The sequence below is a fragment of the Haliotis rufescens genome, unplaced genomic scaffold (genome assembly GCF_023055435.1).
Source record: "Haliotis rufescens isolate VD_foot unplaced genomic scaffold, xgHalRufe1.0.p SCAF_4, whole genome shotgun sequence".
In the NCBI taxonomy this organism is placed as follows: Eukaryota; Metazoa; Mollusca; class Gastropoda; order Lepetellida; family Haliotidae; genus Haliotis; species Haliotis rufescens.
In genome coordinates this window covers 3,757,020-3,773,885 of record NW_025964112.1, presented here as the reverse complement: position 1 = coordinate 3,773,885, position 16,866 = coordinate 3,757,020, and the positions used below count along the sequence as shown (strand labels likewise).

Here is a 16,866-nt window from a genome sequence, read left to right as displayed (position 1 = left end):
AGTCCATAGACGATGACCCAAGGTCAGGCAGGCCTTCAGATGCCACTCAACCGGAAACCATTGCTGCTATAGAAAGAAGAATTTTGTCTGACCGACGAGTGAATCAAATTTCAAAACACAGTAGGTTTATCTCCATTCTACCATGACGGCAACAATGCTTTGAAAACGGCGCTCTCTCGCAACGCATAACAACACAGGTACACAGGTCCACAATTTTAGAACATTCCGAAAAGTGGTCACAGGTAGTTATATATGTAACAATTATAACTAAAGTTCAAGATTAAAAACACCATAGTGTTGAGTTGTTCCAAATTAGTGTTCAAAACACATATACTTACACGCAAAAGAAACGCAAGTCGAGTATGCAGTATACATGTTATTTATTTTCAACAGTGAAAACAAGAAATACTAATAGGGCAAGATTGACAAAAAATTGACTGAAGACAGTTTAATGGATAAAAAGGCAGATGACATAATTGGTTTTTTTCAAATGTTAAGGGCTTACACAGTTTCACAGTAGCTCTGGCAACATGGGGACGAGCGTTGTCCTGCTGGAAAATGTGTTGTTGATGTTGTGCAAAAAATGGAACAACGTGGGGACTGATAACTTGGTCGATATACCGCTGAGCAGTGACGCCGTGTCCCCAACCTTGACCAACATTCAGAAAGCACATGGGTCCAAGTCTCGCATTAAGTCAAATCCCTGCCCATATCATGGCGCTAGGTCCACCCCATGGATCCCTTTCCACAACGTTTCTGTCAGCGAAACGATCACAGCGACGCTGCCAAATTCTGCATAGGAGACACAAAAGCGACTTTCATCAGAGAAGATGACACGCCTCCACTCACGATGACGCCAATTGCGATGACCCTGTGCCCACTGAAGTCGTGCTTGTCGATGCCGTGGTTGGAGAACAGGACGACGTGCTGGTCGGCGACATCTGAGGTTGTTGGAACGGAGACGTCGGATCACAGTGTCCTGCCTAATGTGTCGATTATGTGTTCCTATGGTCTGTCGAGCACTTTCACTTGCAGTTAGGACCGGATGTCGCTGGTGTTGACAGGTAATCTGCCGATCTTGTCGAGGTCTGGTGACCCTAGGACGACCACTCCGAGAAAAATCATCTGTGGTCTGTGTAGCATTGTATCGATGCAGGAGACGGTAAATTGTGGTTATGTTAACGTTGAAATGACGGGCACTATCTTGGACAGACTCCCCAGCTTCGAAACGTCCGATAGCCTGGTTTCTCTGAATTTGAGTTAGGCGTGGCATTGTTGACCAAGGAGTGGTAGGTCCAAGAATCGGCCACAGTTTTATACCCACTACAGTTCGTGACAGTTCGTGCATTTTCATTTTCGCGAGAAATGGGTGTATGATACCCACAGAGTCTTTGAAATGATGCGTTTTGGCGATTCGTTTTTTATGTTGCGTTTTTATTCGGGGCTTCCAAAATGCAACCAAAAATATTGATAACACCATCAGGCTTCACTACATGCTAAAACTCGTATCAATTTATGGTTCCGTGTTCGTTACCTATTTGCTTAAAAGCACTTGCATTTCTTTTGCGTGTGAGTATAGTTTTTCGAAAAGAAGTTGACAAAAAACACTCCAAACTTAGTCCAAAGACACATCCTTTATTTCTACCATCTCGTTCTGCACTGTTTGGAATGGCGATGACATTTCTTGTAATCATAGAGAGAAGTCATTTCCTTGAAATCGAACATTTCCATCGTAGGGGTGACAGGTTGTACAAACAGGTCTTAAAATGCTAAACGAATATATTTCTACAACAAACTTTATGAATTAACATTCTATTATGCATTTAACATGTGTAAGTGTTATAAGTTAGTTAGCAATTACCCCCAGTAAACAATAGTAACATCAAAATAAATGTCTCTCCACCCCGAACTTGGATGTGGCAGAACTTGACCTACATCACGGTTACTCACACCTCACAGCTGCCAATGGCTGACAATCTTGTGCTTACATTCTCCGTTGCTCCGTAAGCAGGATGATCTATGATGTGGTTCAACGTTAACCTGTAGATTTACTGGGAATGATCGAGCCTGCTGGTACAATATGATTACCAATGGAACTGAGCTTTTTAGCCTGCAGACGAGCCGGACATTTTGACTCGAGGTAGGGCCTATTTGCATTTCAAGATTTTATGGATTCAAAGCCAGAGTGTGAATGAAATGAGACATTCGTCGCCCAGAAAGAGTCGGTCGTGCATGATTTTCTTAATTGTGCGTGTCTTGAAATGAATTTCATCAAGTTTGACTTCAAAGATGTCGAGACATTGTTTTCGTGGTTTTTCGAATGGACGAGTGTTTTCTGAGTGATGGACTTTCAAATCCTCTTCTGCCAAATCCTTACGATGTAGGTTTGAAGAGATGGCAACGAATATAGATCACAAAATGGTTTGTAAACAACATGTTGTCATGAATAATATTTTTTTCAAACAATTTTTATAATGTTATATTTTACTTTCATTATCGGTTGTTTCAATAAGGACATCCATGTTTATGGAACTTTCGACATTAAAAGAAACCCGTGTTCTCTTGAAACACTTTAACAGTGTACACACAAAGACTACTGTTGGGCACTATATCTGTACCTGAAGCTACCACCTTTGGGTGAGATTATCAATACCCTAGTGCACAGAATTTCTGCACGTTTCACGCGGTCTTATTTAACCCTGTTCTACTACCCTGTGTCCGAGGTATTGGGAGAGCAACTGGCTCTTGGTGCATTGATTGTCCTTCTGTTTGGGCCGTACAAATACGGACCATTGATTCTTACGTGACGAACACCTATGTACACGTTCATTATCTGATTGCTGAAAATAGCAATACACCCACATATCGTTAAAACAGTGTGAATTGATGCAGCAGTTCCCTTGACGATAGATTAATTGGAAATATGTTGCTTTTCCATAATAAAGGCGTCAGTATTACATGTGGTTCAAATGTGAAACATTTACTCAGAAATTATGTTGTGACTGGGTGGGGGGAGACAGTCTCACAGAGTACGTCAAGGTGTCAAAGTTGTGACGGGGTGCGGGGTGAGGGGAAGGCAGTTTCACAGTGTACGTCAAGGTGTCAAAGTTGTGACGGGCCGGGGGGAGACACTCAAACAGTGTACTCAAGGCATCAATCATGTGACGGGGTGCGGGGAGAGGGGGAGACACTCACACAGTGTTTGTCAAGGCATCAATGCTGTGACGGGGTGCGGGGTGAGGGGGAGACACTCACACAGTGTTTGTCAAGGCGTTAATGCTGTGATGGGGTGCGAGGAGAGGGGGAGACAGTCTCACAGTGTATGTCAAGGCGTCAATGCTGTGATGGGGTGCGGGGAGAGGGCGAGACAGTGTATGTCGAAGTGTCAAAGGTGTGACGGGCCGGAGGAGAGGGGGAGACAGTCTCACAGTGTATGTCAAGGCGTCAATGCTGTGATGGGGTGCGGGGAGAGGGGGAGGCAGTCTCACAGTGTATGTCAAGGCGTCAATGCTGTGATGGGGTGCGGGGAGAGAGGGAGACACTCACACAGTGTATGTCAAGGCGTCAATGCTGTGATGGGGTGCGGGGAGAGGGGGAGGCAGTCTTACAGTGTATGTCAAGGCGTCAATGCTGTGATGGGGTGGGGGGAGAGGGGGAGACACTCTCACAGTGTACTCAAGGCATCAATGCTGTGATGGGGTGCGGAGAGAGGGGGAGACACACACACAGTGTATGTCAAGGCGTCAATGCTGTGACGGGGTGCGGGGAGAGGGGGAGACACTCACACAGTGTACTCAAGGCATCAATGCTGTGACGAGGTGCGGGGAGAGGGGGAGACACTCACACAGTGTATGTCAAGGCGTCAATGCTGTGACGGGGTGGGAATGTGATTTGATATGATGACTAAGTGAGTGTAATGTGTGAACAACTTCTTTAATACAATTACAATTGATGTTTCTAAGTGGGTTCTGACACCGTTATCAAGCAAACGATGAAATTATTACCAATCCAAAATTAACATCGGCACCAAATCAAGGGTAAACAATGGCACTATATCCAGGATTAACGAGGCGGTCAGGTAGTCATGTGGTTTAAGTGTACGCACACATTTTCAGGCTAGGTATTTGCCCACAGCAACACCTGCATAACTGTTTATTCACGCGTGGTGTGGTAGATCGTAATTGACAGAGAGCAGGTATTGTAGAATCACCTGTAAATAAGGCAGACACTGTAATTAGATACAACGTACTAATGAGAATTATCATAAGAAGGCTGTTGTTTTTTCTGAACTGTTACCATTTTCATACCAAAAGTGACAATGCAGTTAAAAGTTGCTTTAGTGTCACAATATTCACTCACGTTTTCCTCAATCGCATTGAAACATAATTCCCACTGGTCAGTTCGAAACCGCAAGTAATTAAATAATTATTTCGAGATTTCGTTAGAATGTAAGATATTCAGCCAAACGTTATGCAATAAAAGACGAATAGTTTTTTTCATTAAAATACGCGCACGCGTACCTGTATATTGCATACCTAGTGTCACGTAATTGCCCAGTGTGATGTATCAACGGGACATAAAATGGGAAATGAAATAGAAACTAACTAAAATTTAATGTTGTGGAAAATAACTCCAATGAATTGGTGTACACGCACATGAATTCGTATGATAAACTGTCAAAACGTTTTGAGAGGTAAGGCCGGGTTCATTAAAGATCGCTACAATATGTAAAACAGGTGAAATTTGTAGAACTAAAGGAAACATCCAACCAAATGCCCTTTTTAAATAGTAATGTAATGATATAATATAAAGTATATTTCACATGATACAATATACTTTGCAAACAGTTAGTTGATGCTTGAAAGGGACTGACGAAAACATGGGCGAAATATTTTAATAACGCCGTAAAAAAGTTGAATTAAGTAAAAATTAGTTAAATTTTGTGTCATGATACTTGAATAAATACATTTAATGTATTTGCGAAACAAAATCATGAGTTTTAAGTAAAGGAACATATACTCGCCCTACTAATGGGCTAAACCTTTTTCTCGCCCATGGGCGAAATATTTCAATATCGCTATAAAATAGCTGAATTAAGTTAAAATGAGTTAAATTTTGTGTCATGATACTTCTATCAATACATTTAATGCATTTGCGAAACAAAATCATGAGTTTAAAGTACAGGAACATATTCTCGCCCATGGGCCAAACCTTTTTCTCGCCCATGGGCGAAATATTTCAATATCGCTATAAAATTGTTGAATTAAGTTAAAATGAGTTATATTTTGTGACATGATACTTGAATGAATACATTAAATGTATTTGCGAAACAAAAACATGAGTTTTAAGTAAAGGAACATATTCTCGCCCATGGGCCTGTCCATGGGCCAGACTTCGCCCATGGGCAGGCCCATGGGCGACATAGTCTAAATATTGAGTTTTTAAACAATTTTTTTTTCATTTTTTCTTCCTTGGTATGTTCCCATGAAAACGGCATGTTTAATTTTGTAAATACCTTTAACCGAGACTGGGCAAAGAGCGTAGAGTTTCTGGACTTTTGGGTTTCCAGAATTAAAATGGGACGTGTTATAGACATTATCTCATTACAGTGACACCCTGGGCTGATATAGGGTATGTAGAAGTTATCACATGACAGGGCCAACCTGGGTTGATCTGGTGTGTCGGTGCGTGCGTCCATGTGCTTGTGTGTGTGTGTGTGTGTGTGTGTGTGTGTGTGTGTGTGTGTGTGTGTGTGTGTGTGTGTGTGTGTGTGTGTGTGTGTGTGTGCGCGTGTGTGCGTGCGTGTGTGTGTGCGTTTGTGCTTACAATCAATTGTTTGAACGAAATGTTGGCAAAGATCTAGGCTTTAAACATTCCAATAACATGTGCATATCAATAATATCAATTATGAGATCAATTGCAAAGCTTGTCGTGGTCGTTCGCATCTATATCGTGCAACGCAATGTTAGCGCTCAACAAACAATTCATTTGACAAGTTTTAAAATAAGCCTTTGTGTTGTTTTCAAAGAAAACACGTCGGCATTAAGTCAGCATATCGATATGAACACGTTCTATTATTACGTCGCTTATTGACGTGAGCGATCACGACCATGTTCGAGGACATCGGCATCAGAGGCCAGTGTATGAAGTCTTGCTCATACGACGGAGGAAGAACTTTCATGGATGTCAGCTTCTTTATTATGGGGAAAACAATGTTTCGGAGTATATACTTACTCCTTCATCATGTCACCTGTCAACATCCATAAATTCTCTTCCTTATGTGTATCACCTCTAAATGCCATTCAAAGACTTGACACTGTGACTTATAATAAATATTTGGGATTAATGGTTTCTTCAAGACTAAACTGGCCTGTAAACACTTGCATATTTTAACAACATATGTTTATTACAACAGCTTGTAGAAAAAGTCCAAACACTACATGTAAAGGTTTCCTCGGTGTCATTATTATTATTATTATTATTATTATTATAATTATTATAATTATTATAATTATTATTATTATTATTATTATTGTTATTATTATTGTCAGCTCAGGGCCCTCGAGCTTTCCGGAGAATGTGAAGACTCCCCAACACTGCAGCCTTCTGATTGTCAGAAGGGCTGTATTGCTGGTAGCAAGCCCGGGTACTCTCCCAATGTCAGTTAATAGATTGGGAGGTACCAAACCTAAGGTACCGAGAACAATGGGGAGTCGCACATCTTGGTACTTGGGATGCAAGCATGACATTTCGAAATCGAGGTCTGCATATTTGCCTTGTTTTTTCCTGAATCTTGTCAATCACTTTAGTGTCAAATTGTAAACATAACGGGGCTTCAGATGTACGATGTTCGCTATTTTCCCACGGGTTTGCTCATCTGTGGCTTGAACGAAATGTTTGTGACGAAAAGCTGTTTTTTTTATATTTAAAACTGGCAACAAGCAATATGAACATAAAACGTTTTAACACATTAGTCATGTATTAACGCATCATTGGGAACAGAAATGTACATAACAAAGTTAAATTTTACAGTGTCAAATAGGTTGTTTTGCAAATTTAGAACTTCTCTTTAAAACTTTAATGTGAATAACATCCGTAAATTTTATGAGTTGTGATTCGGGTAATATTGGAAATGTATTTTATGTGTTACCTATGATACCATATTGATATATGTATTATTTATTTTCACATTTACGATTAAAATAGTTACCCCCATCCTGCGCAGATGTACAAATGTAAATCGACAATAATCAATATATTAAATGTGAAGAATGTTAACCGCTATTTTCTCTATATCCTTGTTTATAGAACATATGCTCCTTGTAAGCAAAGTCTAGTTTAAATATTTCTTGCAACCATTTTTACGTGACAAATTAAGCTGACACTCCATTTGTTTGCTGAATTAACTATTAGATTAGTCACTTCAATCAATACTAATAGTTTATCCGTTGAAGAATGGGGATTGAAGTTTGTGTCTGAACGCACGTGTGATTAGGTAAGTGATCCTTAAAAGAAACCAACGGATATCTAAAAGTATTTGTTTGCTCATAAACGAGGCCTATCGTCATTGAAAAGTAATAGTTTAGTTATTGATAAGTGTGCCCGAGCTGGTCCCATATAGTTATATCTTGCCGTGAGAACGTTCATAACACACGTCTGGCTGTCGCGAAGTGCACTTGAGAAAGGCTCCGGGAAAACACTTGACGCGCACCACGCAGAGATGACTCACAGAGTGTTTCCACAGTCACGCACACGGTTCTTGAATATGTTTGATAGAGTGGTTATCAAAGCTAAATTGTCAATTTGCAAGAGAATAACCATTCTAGAGTATCTTATTAAGTGGTAACAATTACAACATCGGTATCGGGGTGTGAGAACTGATATAGACATAACATACGATGACGAGAAGAGATGAGATTATGTTTGGAGGGTGCCTTGCTCTAACTCTACGTCCCAACGGATCCCATAGATGTTGGATTGGAATCAGGTCTGGGCTTCGAGAAGGCCAAGGCAGAGTCTCAATGGCGTTGTCCTGGAGATGGTCAACTCGTACTCGGTGGGGTCGTTCATCGTCGTCCATGAAGACAGGGTGAGTGCACAGTTATCAAAATGATATCCGTCTAATATGGTATATTGGTACCTTTGTCCATTTAATGTCCCCTGAACTGTGACCAAATCAAGTTTACAATCAAATGAGCACCATCCCCATACCATCACTGACCCGCCTCCACAATCCATACCATCGCTGACCCGCCTCCACACTCCATACTATCACTGACCCGCCTCCACTCTCCATACCATCACTGACCCGCCTCCACGCTCCTTACCATCACTGACCCGCCTCCACACTCATTACCATCACCGACCAGCAACCACGCTCCATACCATCACCGACCCACCTTCACACTCAATACCATCACTGACCCGCCTCCACACTCCATACCATCGCTGACCCGCCTCCACACTCCATACCATAACCGACCCACCTTCACACTCCATACCATCACTGACCAGCCACCACACTCCATACCATCGCTGACCCGCCTCCATGCTCCATACCATCACTGACCCGCCTCCACACTCGTTACCATCACTGACCAGCCACCACACTCCATACCATCACCGACCCACCTTTCACACTCCATACCATCACTGACCCACATTCACACTCCATACCATCCCTGACCTGCCTCGACGCTCCATACCATCACTGACCCCTCTCCACGCTCTATATCATCACTGACCCGCCTTCACCCTCCATACCATCACTGACCCGCCCCTACATTCCATACCATCATCGACCCGCCTCGACACTAGATACCATCACTGACCCGCCTCTACACTCCATACAATCACTGACCCGCCTCCACACTCCATACCATCACTGACCCGCCTCCACACTCCATACCATCACTGACCCGCCTCCACTCTCCATACCATCACTGACTCGCCTCCACACTCCATACCATCACTTACCCGCCTCCACACTCCATACTATCACTGACCCGCCTCCACACTCCATACAATCACTTACCCGCCTCCACACTCCATACCATCGCTCACCCGCCTCTACACTCCATACCATCACCGACCCGCCTTCACACTCCATACCATCACTAACCCACCTTCACACTCCATACCATCACTGACCCGCCTCAGCACTCCATACCATCACTGACCCGCCTCTACACTCCAAACTATCACTGACCCGCCTCCACACTCCATACCATCTCTGACCCGCTTCCACACTCCATACCATCGCTGACCCGCCTCTACACTCCATACCATCACCGACCCGCCTCCACAATCCATACGATCACTTACCCGCCTCCGCACTCCATACCATCACTGACCCGCCTCCACGCTCAATACTATCACTGACCCGCCTCCACACCCCATAACATCACTAACCCGCCTCCACACTCCATACCATCACCGACCCGCCGCCACACCCCATACCATCACTGACCCGCCTCCACGCTCCATACCATCACCGACCCGCCTCCACACTCCATACCATCCCTGACCCGCCTCGACACTCCATACTATCACTGACCCGCCTCCACACTCCATACAATCACTTACCCGCCTCCACACTCCATACCATTGCTGACCCGCCTCTACACTCCATACCATCACCGACCCGCCTTCACACTCCATACCATCACTGACCCACCTTCATACTCCATACCATCACTGACCCGCCTCAGCACTCCATACCATCACTGACCCGCCTCCACTCTCCAAACTATCACTGACCCGCCTCCACACTCCATACCATCTTTGACCCGCCTCCACACTCCATACCATCGCTGACCCGCCTCTACGCTCCATACCATCACCGACCCGCCTCCACAATCCATACGATCACTTACCCGCCTCCGCACTCCATACCATCACTGACCCGCCTCCACGCTCAATACTATCACTGACCCGCCTCCACACCCCATACCATCACTAACCCGCCTCCACACTCCATACTATCACTGACCCGCCTCCACATTCCATACCATCACTGACAAGCCTCCACACTCGATACCATCACCGACCCGCCTCCACACTCCATACCATCACTGACCCGCCTCTACACTCCATACAATCACTGACCCGCCTCCACACTCCATACCATCACTGACCCGCCTCCACACTCCATACCATCACTGACCCGCCTCCACACTCCATACCATCACCGACCCGCCTTCACACTCCAAACCATCACTGACCCGCCCCACAAGTAACTTTTTCCGGCACTGTTTTCCTCTGACCCGCCTCTACACTCCATACCATCACTGACCCGCCTCCACATTCCATACCATCACTGACAAGCCTCCACACTCGATACCATCACCGACCCGCCTCCACACTCCATACCATCGCTGACCCGCCTCTTCACTCCATACCATCACCGACCCGCCTCCACAATCCATACGATCACTTACCCGCCTCCGCACTCCATACCATCACTGACCCGCCTCCACGCTCAATACTATCACTGACCCGCCTCCACACCCCATACCATCACTAACCCGCCTCCACACTCCTTACCATCACCGACCCGCCTCCACACCCCATACCATCACTGACCCGCCTCCACGCTCCATACCATCACCGACCCGCCTCCACAATCCATACGATCACTTACCCGCCTCCGCACTCCATACCATCACTGACCCGCCTCCACGCTCAATACTATCACTGACCCGCCTCCACACCCCATACCATCACTAACCCGCCTCCACACTCCTTACCATCACCGACCCGCCGCCACACCCCACACCATCACTGACCCGCCTCCACGCTCCATACCATCACCGACCCGCCTCCACACTCCATACCATCCCTGACACGCCTCGACACTCCATACTATCACTGACCCGCCTCCACGCTCTATATCATCACTGACCCGCCTTCAACCTCCATACCATCACTGACCCGCCTCCACATTCCATACCATCACTGACAAGCCTCCACACTCGATACCATCATCGACCCGCCTCCACACTCCATACCATCACTGACCCGCCTCCACACTCCATACCATCACTGATCCGCCTCCACACTCCATACTATCACTGACCCGCCTCCACACTCCATACAATCACTTACCCGCCTCCACACTCCATACCATCGCTCACCCGCCTCTACACTCCATACCATCACCGACCCACCTTCACACTCCATACCATCACTGACCCACCTTCACACTCCATACCATCACTGACCCGCCTCAGCACTCCATACCATCACTGACCCGCCTCCACACTCCAAACTATCACTGACCCGCCTCCACACTCCATACCATCTCTGACCCGCCTCCACGCTCCATACCATCGCTGACCCGCCTCTACACTCCATACCATCACCGACCCGCCTTCACACACCATACTATCATCGACCCGCCTCCACAATCCATACGATCACTTACCCGCCTCCTCACTCCATACCATCACTGACCCGCCTCCACGCTCAATACTATCACTGACCCGCCTCCACACTCCATACCGTCGCTGACCCGCCTCCACACTCCATACCATCGCTGACCCGCCTCTACACTCCATACCATCACCGACCCGCCTTCACGCTCCATACCATCACCGACCCGCCTCCACACTCCATACGATCTCTGACCCGCCTCCACACCCCATACCATCACTGACCCGCCTCCACACTCCATACCATCACCGACCCGCCGGCACACCCAATACCATCACTGACCCGCCTCCACGCTCCATACCATCACCGACCCGCAGCTACACTCCATACCATCCCTGACCCGCCTCGACACTCCATACTATCACTGACCCCTCTCTACGCTCTATATCATCACTGACCCGCCTTCACCCTCCATACCATCACTGACCCGCCTCCACATTCCATACCATCACTGACAAGCCTCCACACTCGATACCATCACCGACCCGCCTCCACACTCCATACCATCACCGACCCGCCTTCACACTCCATACCATCACTGACCAGCCCCCCAAGTCACTTTTTCCGGCACTGATGATAAGATGCACCCCTTTACTTCCAGAAGCGAATCCTCCTCCATGACCTTAAGTTCCAGTGTGCGCGAGTCGGGTACCAGGCTACCCGGTCCTGCGTGTGTTGGGGTGAGAGGAGGGGACGTCTTATTGGTCTTCTGGACCTTAACCCTGCAGCTTTCACCCGACGCCTGGTGGTGAGGGACACTCTGTTGTGGGTATGCCAGTGATGACGAAGAACAGTGCAAGTTGATGTTGGCAGTAGCTTTGCCTGGAGTACAAGGACCCTGCCTTCTTTGGTACTGGTCTCGGCAAGACCCTCACATGTCCAGTCAATGTTGGTTTTCTAATGAGTCGACTGATTACAGATAAATGTTCAACACGGTGGCAATATCCTGATATGACATGCCAGTTTGGTGCGTGACAATGATTTGCCATCTTTGTTTTCTGGGATAGGTATTTAGCTTACAAGCCTTCCAAAGACAGACTTTCACATTGGTAGAACTTTCATTAAAAAAAATAGCAGTAAAGACGCTTGAACATTCTATCATGAAACATGAATTTTCTCAACAGAGACCCCTTAAATGTGCATACGGCTCGCATCAACGCACCCATCAGGTTGGGCAGTTGAGGTGGCTACCATTATACAGGCAGATGATGTATCAACACACAGTGTACCAATTGAAAATTCCTACATAGAAAATGAATTCGCAATTACACTTCAAATTTGGTGGTGCGATACTTTTGACGAGGTGTGTTGGTTGGTTGGTTGGTTTGTTGTTTAACGCCGCACTCAGCAATATTCAAGCTATATGACGGCGATCTGTAAATAATCGAGTCTGGACCAGGCAATCCAGTGATTGATATCATGAGCATCGATCCACGCAATTTGGATCGATGACATGTATCAACCAAGTCAGCGAGCCTGTCCACCCGATTTCGTTAGTCGCCTCTTACGACAAGCATAGTCGCTCTTTACGGCAAGCATGGGTTGCTGAAGACCTATTCTACCCCGGATCTGCACGGGTCGACGAGGTGTGTATAAGATTGGGTAATCGATGAGTGAGTGAGTTGACCTTCCCCTTCCATGTCATGACATCGTATGTTAGGTGGTACATTAGGAATAAAGTGTTGACATTTGTGTAAGCTTAGTGAGGATAGTCGGGGCATAGTTCATGAAGCACACAGAGATAATATCGCCGTGGGCGCTTATTAGAGCGGGGCGCTTATTACGTCGAATACGGTATCATTCGGCAGTATGTCTTCAGTCAGTAAGTGAGTATAGTTTTACGCCGCTTTTAGCAATATTGCATCAATATCACGGCGGGGGACACCAGAAATAGGCTTCACACATTGTACCCATGTCGGAAATTGAACCCGCGTCTTCGGTGAGACGAGCGAACGCTTCAACCACTAGGCTAACCGACCGCACCGGTAATTGATGAAATACAGGGGACAAAAAGCATAAAACGCAGTGTGCAGCTACTGTAAAATAGTGATCTCATGTCTTAACACATCTCAAGAGTTTTCCTGTGCTCTCTTGGTATATTCTCTTATTCTGAGACTATAAAACAACCTGAAGACCTGCATTTTCACAGATCGTGCAAATATGGCTGCTGTATATTTGACAAAGTCATTTTTGTCGAAGATGATTCTGAGGCACTTCAGTTCCCTGACTACCGTTGCTCTTAAACTTGTGTTATCGCAGGCACCTTCGCACTCTGAACTCTGCTGTTCATATTACTTTTAACGGCGGGAAGTCTTATATATTCGGGTCAGTGGTAGGTGTCTTCCCTTGAGATGTTCAGGAAAAAGATGAATGAGCTCATGTCCACAAGACTCCATGACAAGAGGGATGACATCAACTTTCTAATAGTTAACTTTCCCTTCATGTCGAGCAATATTCCAGCAGCTCCAGCCTTTTGTGTTCAGAGTGAGTGAGTGAGTGAGTGAGTGAGTGAGTGAGTGAGTGAGTGAGTGAGTGAGTGAGTGAGTGGATGGGTGGGTGGGTGGGTGGGTGAGTGAGTGAGTGAGTGAGTGAGTGGATTAACGCTGATTTAAACTTCATTCTCTCCGTACAACGGTGGCAGGCACCAACATATCACACACTGTGTTCATGTGAGGAATCGAACCCGGCCCTTTAGCGAGACAGGCAAACGCTTCACCACTTCCCCCACCAAACCATTTAATCAGAACAATGGTCAAACAACACAGCTGCCTATTGTGACAACCATTCAAATCTTTTTCATTATGTCACAAGCATACATAAACATATAATGAGGATTTATCAATAATCATATTAGCCGACAAATAATACATGCCATCGTTGATAGACTATAGTCATTGTCAGACACGTACAATCACGAGATCAATCAACACCATTAGCAGTGTGTCTCATACATTCAAGTTAAGTGGCACACATCACTGAGTGATGTGAGGTGAAATGGGGTTTAACGTCGCGTCCAAGATTATTACACTTATATAGTGACGTACATGTACGTGTGTGTGTTTGTGTGGCTGCTTATACTAGTCCGGACTGATGTCGATTTATAGTGCTAGCTCACTGAGATACCATGCCGCAGTTTAACATGAATACCCCACTCAGACACAATATACTGACTCCGAGCCGACCAGTCCTTGTTTTAGCCCCTTGATGCCGAGCGCCAGACAGGGTAACAACAAGTACCATCTTTTAACGTCTTTTGGTATGACGCGGCCGGGGATCGAACCCCGGACCTTCCGCTCTCCGGGCGGACGCTCTACCACTAGACCAGGGGGGCGGTACATCACTGAGTGAGAGAGTATGGTTTTGCACAACCTTTAGCAATATTCCAGCAATATCTCGGCGGCTGACACCAGAAATGGGCTTCACACATTATACCCGTGTAGGGAATCGAACCCGGGTCTCCTGCGTGACGATCGAACGTTTTAACCGCAAGGCTACCCCACCGCCTCCCGGCGCACATCAGAGATCAACACCATCAGTTAAGCAGTGTGTCTCATACATTCACGTTACGCGGGACACAGTAGTAGTAGTCGAATATCACGAATACAATATGAGCGTCGGTCTTAATGTAGAAAACAGACAGTATGTCACACGTGTCTTGGTGTGATGAGAAACACCGGTACTCACTGTGTGCCAGCACCGAGACCACGAGCAGCAGCAGGATCCCCGTCATTGTAGGTGAACGCTCTCCAGCGGATTCCCCACTGAATCTCAGTGAATGCCTTAAATGGATCTGTACACACTGCTAGTCAATCGACCGTATCAGTTAACCAATTACAATGTCTGTTGCGACCGCCGCTATAGCGACTGCGCTTTCAGTTCACCACAAACATGAATAAACTGTAACAATACGGCATAACGACTGGCTTCCAATATTTTATTTATGTCAACGCCACCATCAGGTAAAGGTCTGAAGAAAATAATGACTGATATCTAACATGCGTTACCAATTAGATGTGTATGTATGTCCACTAAACGAAATACTTCTCTGAGAGGCATTTAGACGGTTTTGAGTAAGTTTAAGTGTACTAAGTAAGGATAAGATATATGGATGGACAACTTCTTTGCTACAGTCAGGAGCGATGTTTCAGTGTTAGCGCAAACACCGTTATCAAGCAAGTGATGTACAAAGTGTGATTATGAAACTTTATATGCAGGGATGAAGTTGTGTAACGGCTGGGTAGATAAGGGTGTGGTTACAATGGGGTGGTGAATCCCGTTATGTACACAATGCGGGTGATTTCAGGTATAAATAGCCTTGGCCACGGTTGATTTATGGTTGGAGTATTTTGATGGGGATTGCATCTTGGAGTCTGAAGACTTTGAGGTTAGTTGAGAGGGCTTTGATTTTATCTCACTGGTAGTTGTGTCTTGGGTTGTCACGGATATGGTCTGATAAAGCTGACTTAGAGTCCATGTTGGAAAGTGAACTGTGATGTTCTTTAATTCGGGTTCTGAGGGTATGTTTCGCCAACATAATCATGTCCACACTGAATGTGATACGCTGCTTCCTATGGTTCCTTCTGTAGACTGCATGGTGATGTCCATGTGGAAGGATTTTCTCCATATTCACAGAAAGTGGAATTAATACCATGTGGATTCTCAAAAACTCAAAGAATTTGCTTCACTTTTTGCAATCTCAGAAAAGGACAAAGTTCAATATATTTGATTTTCCAACTTTGTACACCACTATCCCACGTAACAAACGTAAAGAAAGTCCTTCCTTGATCCTTGTGGCTTTTGTTACAAAACGTGGTGAACACAGATACAGCTACGTATCTGTCTTCAGAGGCTGTTATGTGTCGATTCCCAAATTGAAACAAAATGTTAACCCAGAAATCTGTACTTAAAAGAACCGATTACCAAACCAACAAACAACCAACAAGTCATATACAATCAACAAATGTATTGCAAAATTCATAAGGTTTACAAATCAATACAAATTACTGCACGGCAATTACAATGACACAATAGAGTAGTTGTACAATAGTTAATGGCAATAAATAATATGATGGAAGTGGTCTTTATCAAATACTAAAATACAGTGGTGGTAGCAAAAGTCAGTGATAATAATATATATTCACCCAGTGGCGACTGTGCTCAAGCTTCCAAGTTTGGTTAGACAGGGAATCAGGGATGTTGAACGATCTTCATCTGAAAGCTGGTTCCGAAACGATGAAAATGCGTGAGACACGAACTGTGTGGGAGATACATAAACACTGTCTGGTCCCACTATACGTATATACAGCATAACAAGCTACTGGAAGTTTCTAAACCGTGCCTTCACTAGTTTAGCAGCACTAGAACATTATGGAACTTTCCATATGTTTCTATAACATACTATCACCGTCCGCGGTAGTCTGCGGTATACAGGAC

The 16,866-nt window shown here is 45.4% G+C and overlaps 1 protein-coding gene across 1 annotated transcript in view; it reads right to left on the bottom strand.

The window, feature by feature from the left end:
• Positions 1–15,192, bottom strand: part of LOC124149923 (acetylcholine receptor subunit beta-like) — a 70,764-nt gene extending 55,572 nt beyond the window's left edge. The window contains exon 1 of the mRNA XM_046521770.2: positions 15,118–15,192. Within this exon, the coding sequence (XP_046377726.2) occupies positions 15,118–15,163 (46 nt within the window). The 5' untranslated portion in view covers positions 15,164–15,192. The remainder of the gene's footprint in view (positions 1–15,117) is intronic.
• Between the last annotated feature and the right edge of the window lie 1,674 nt (positions 15,193–16,866).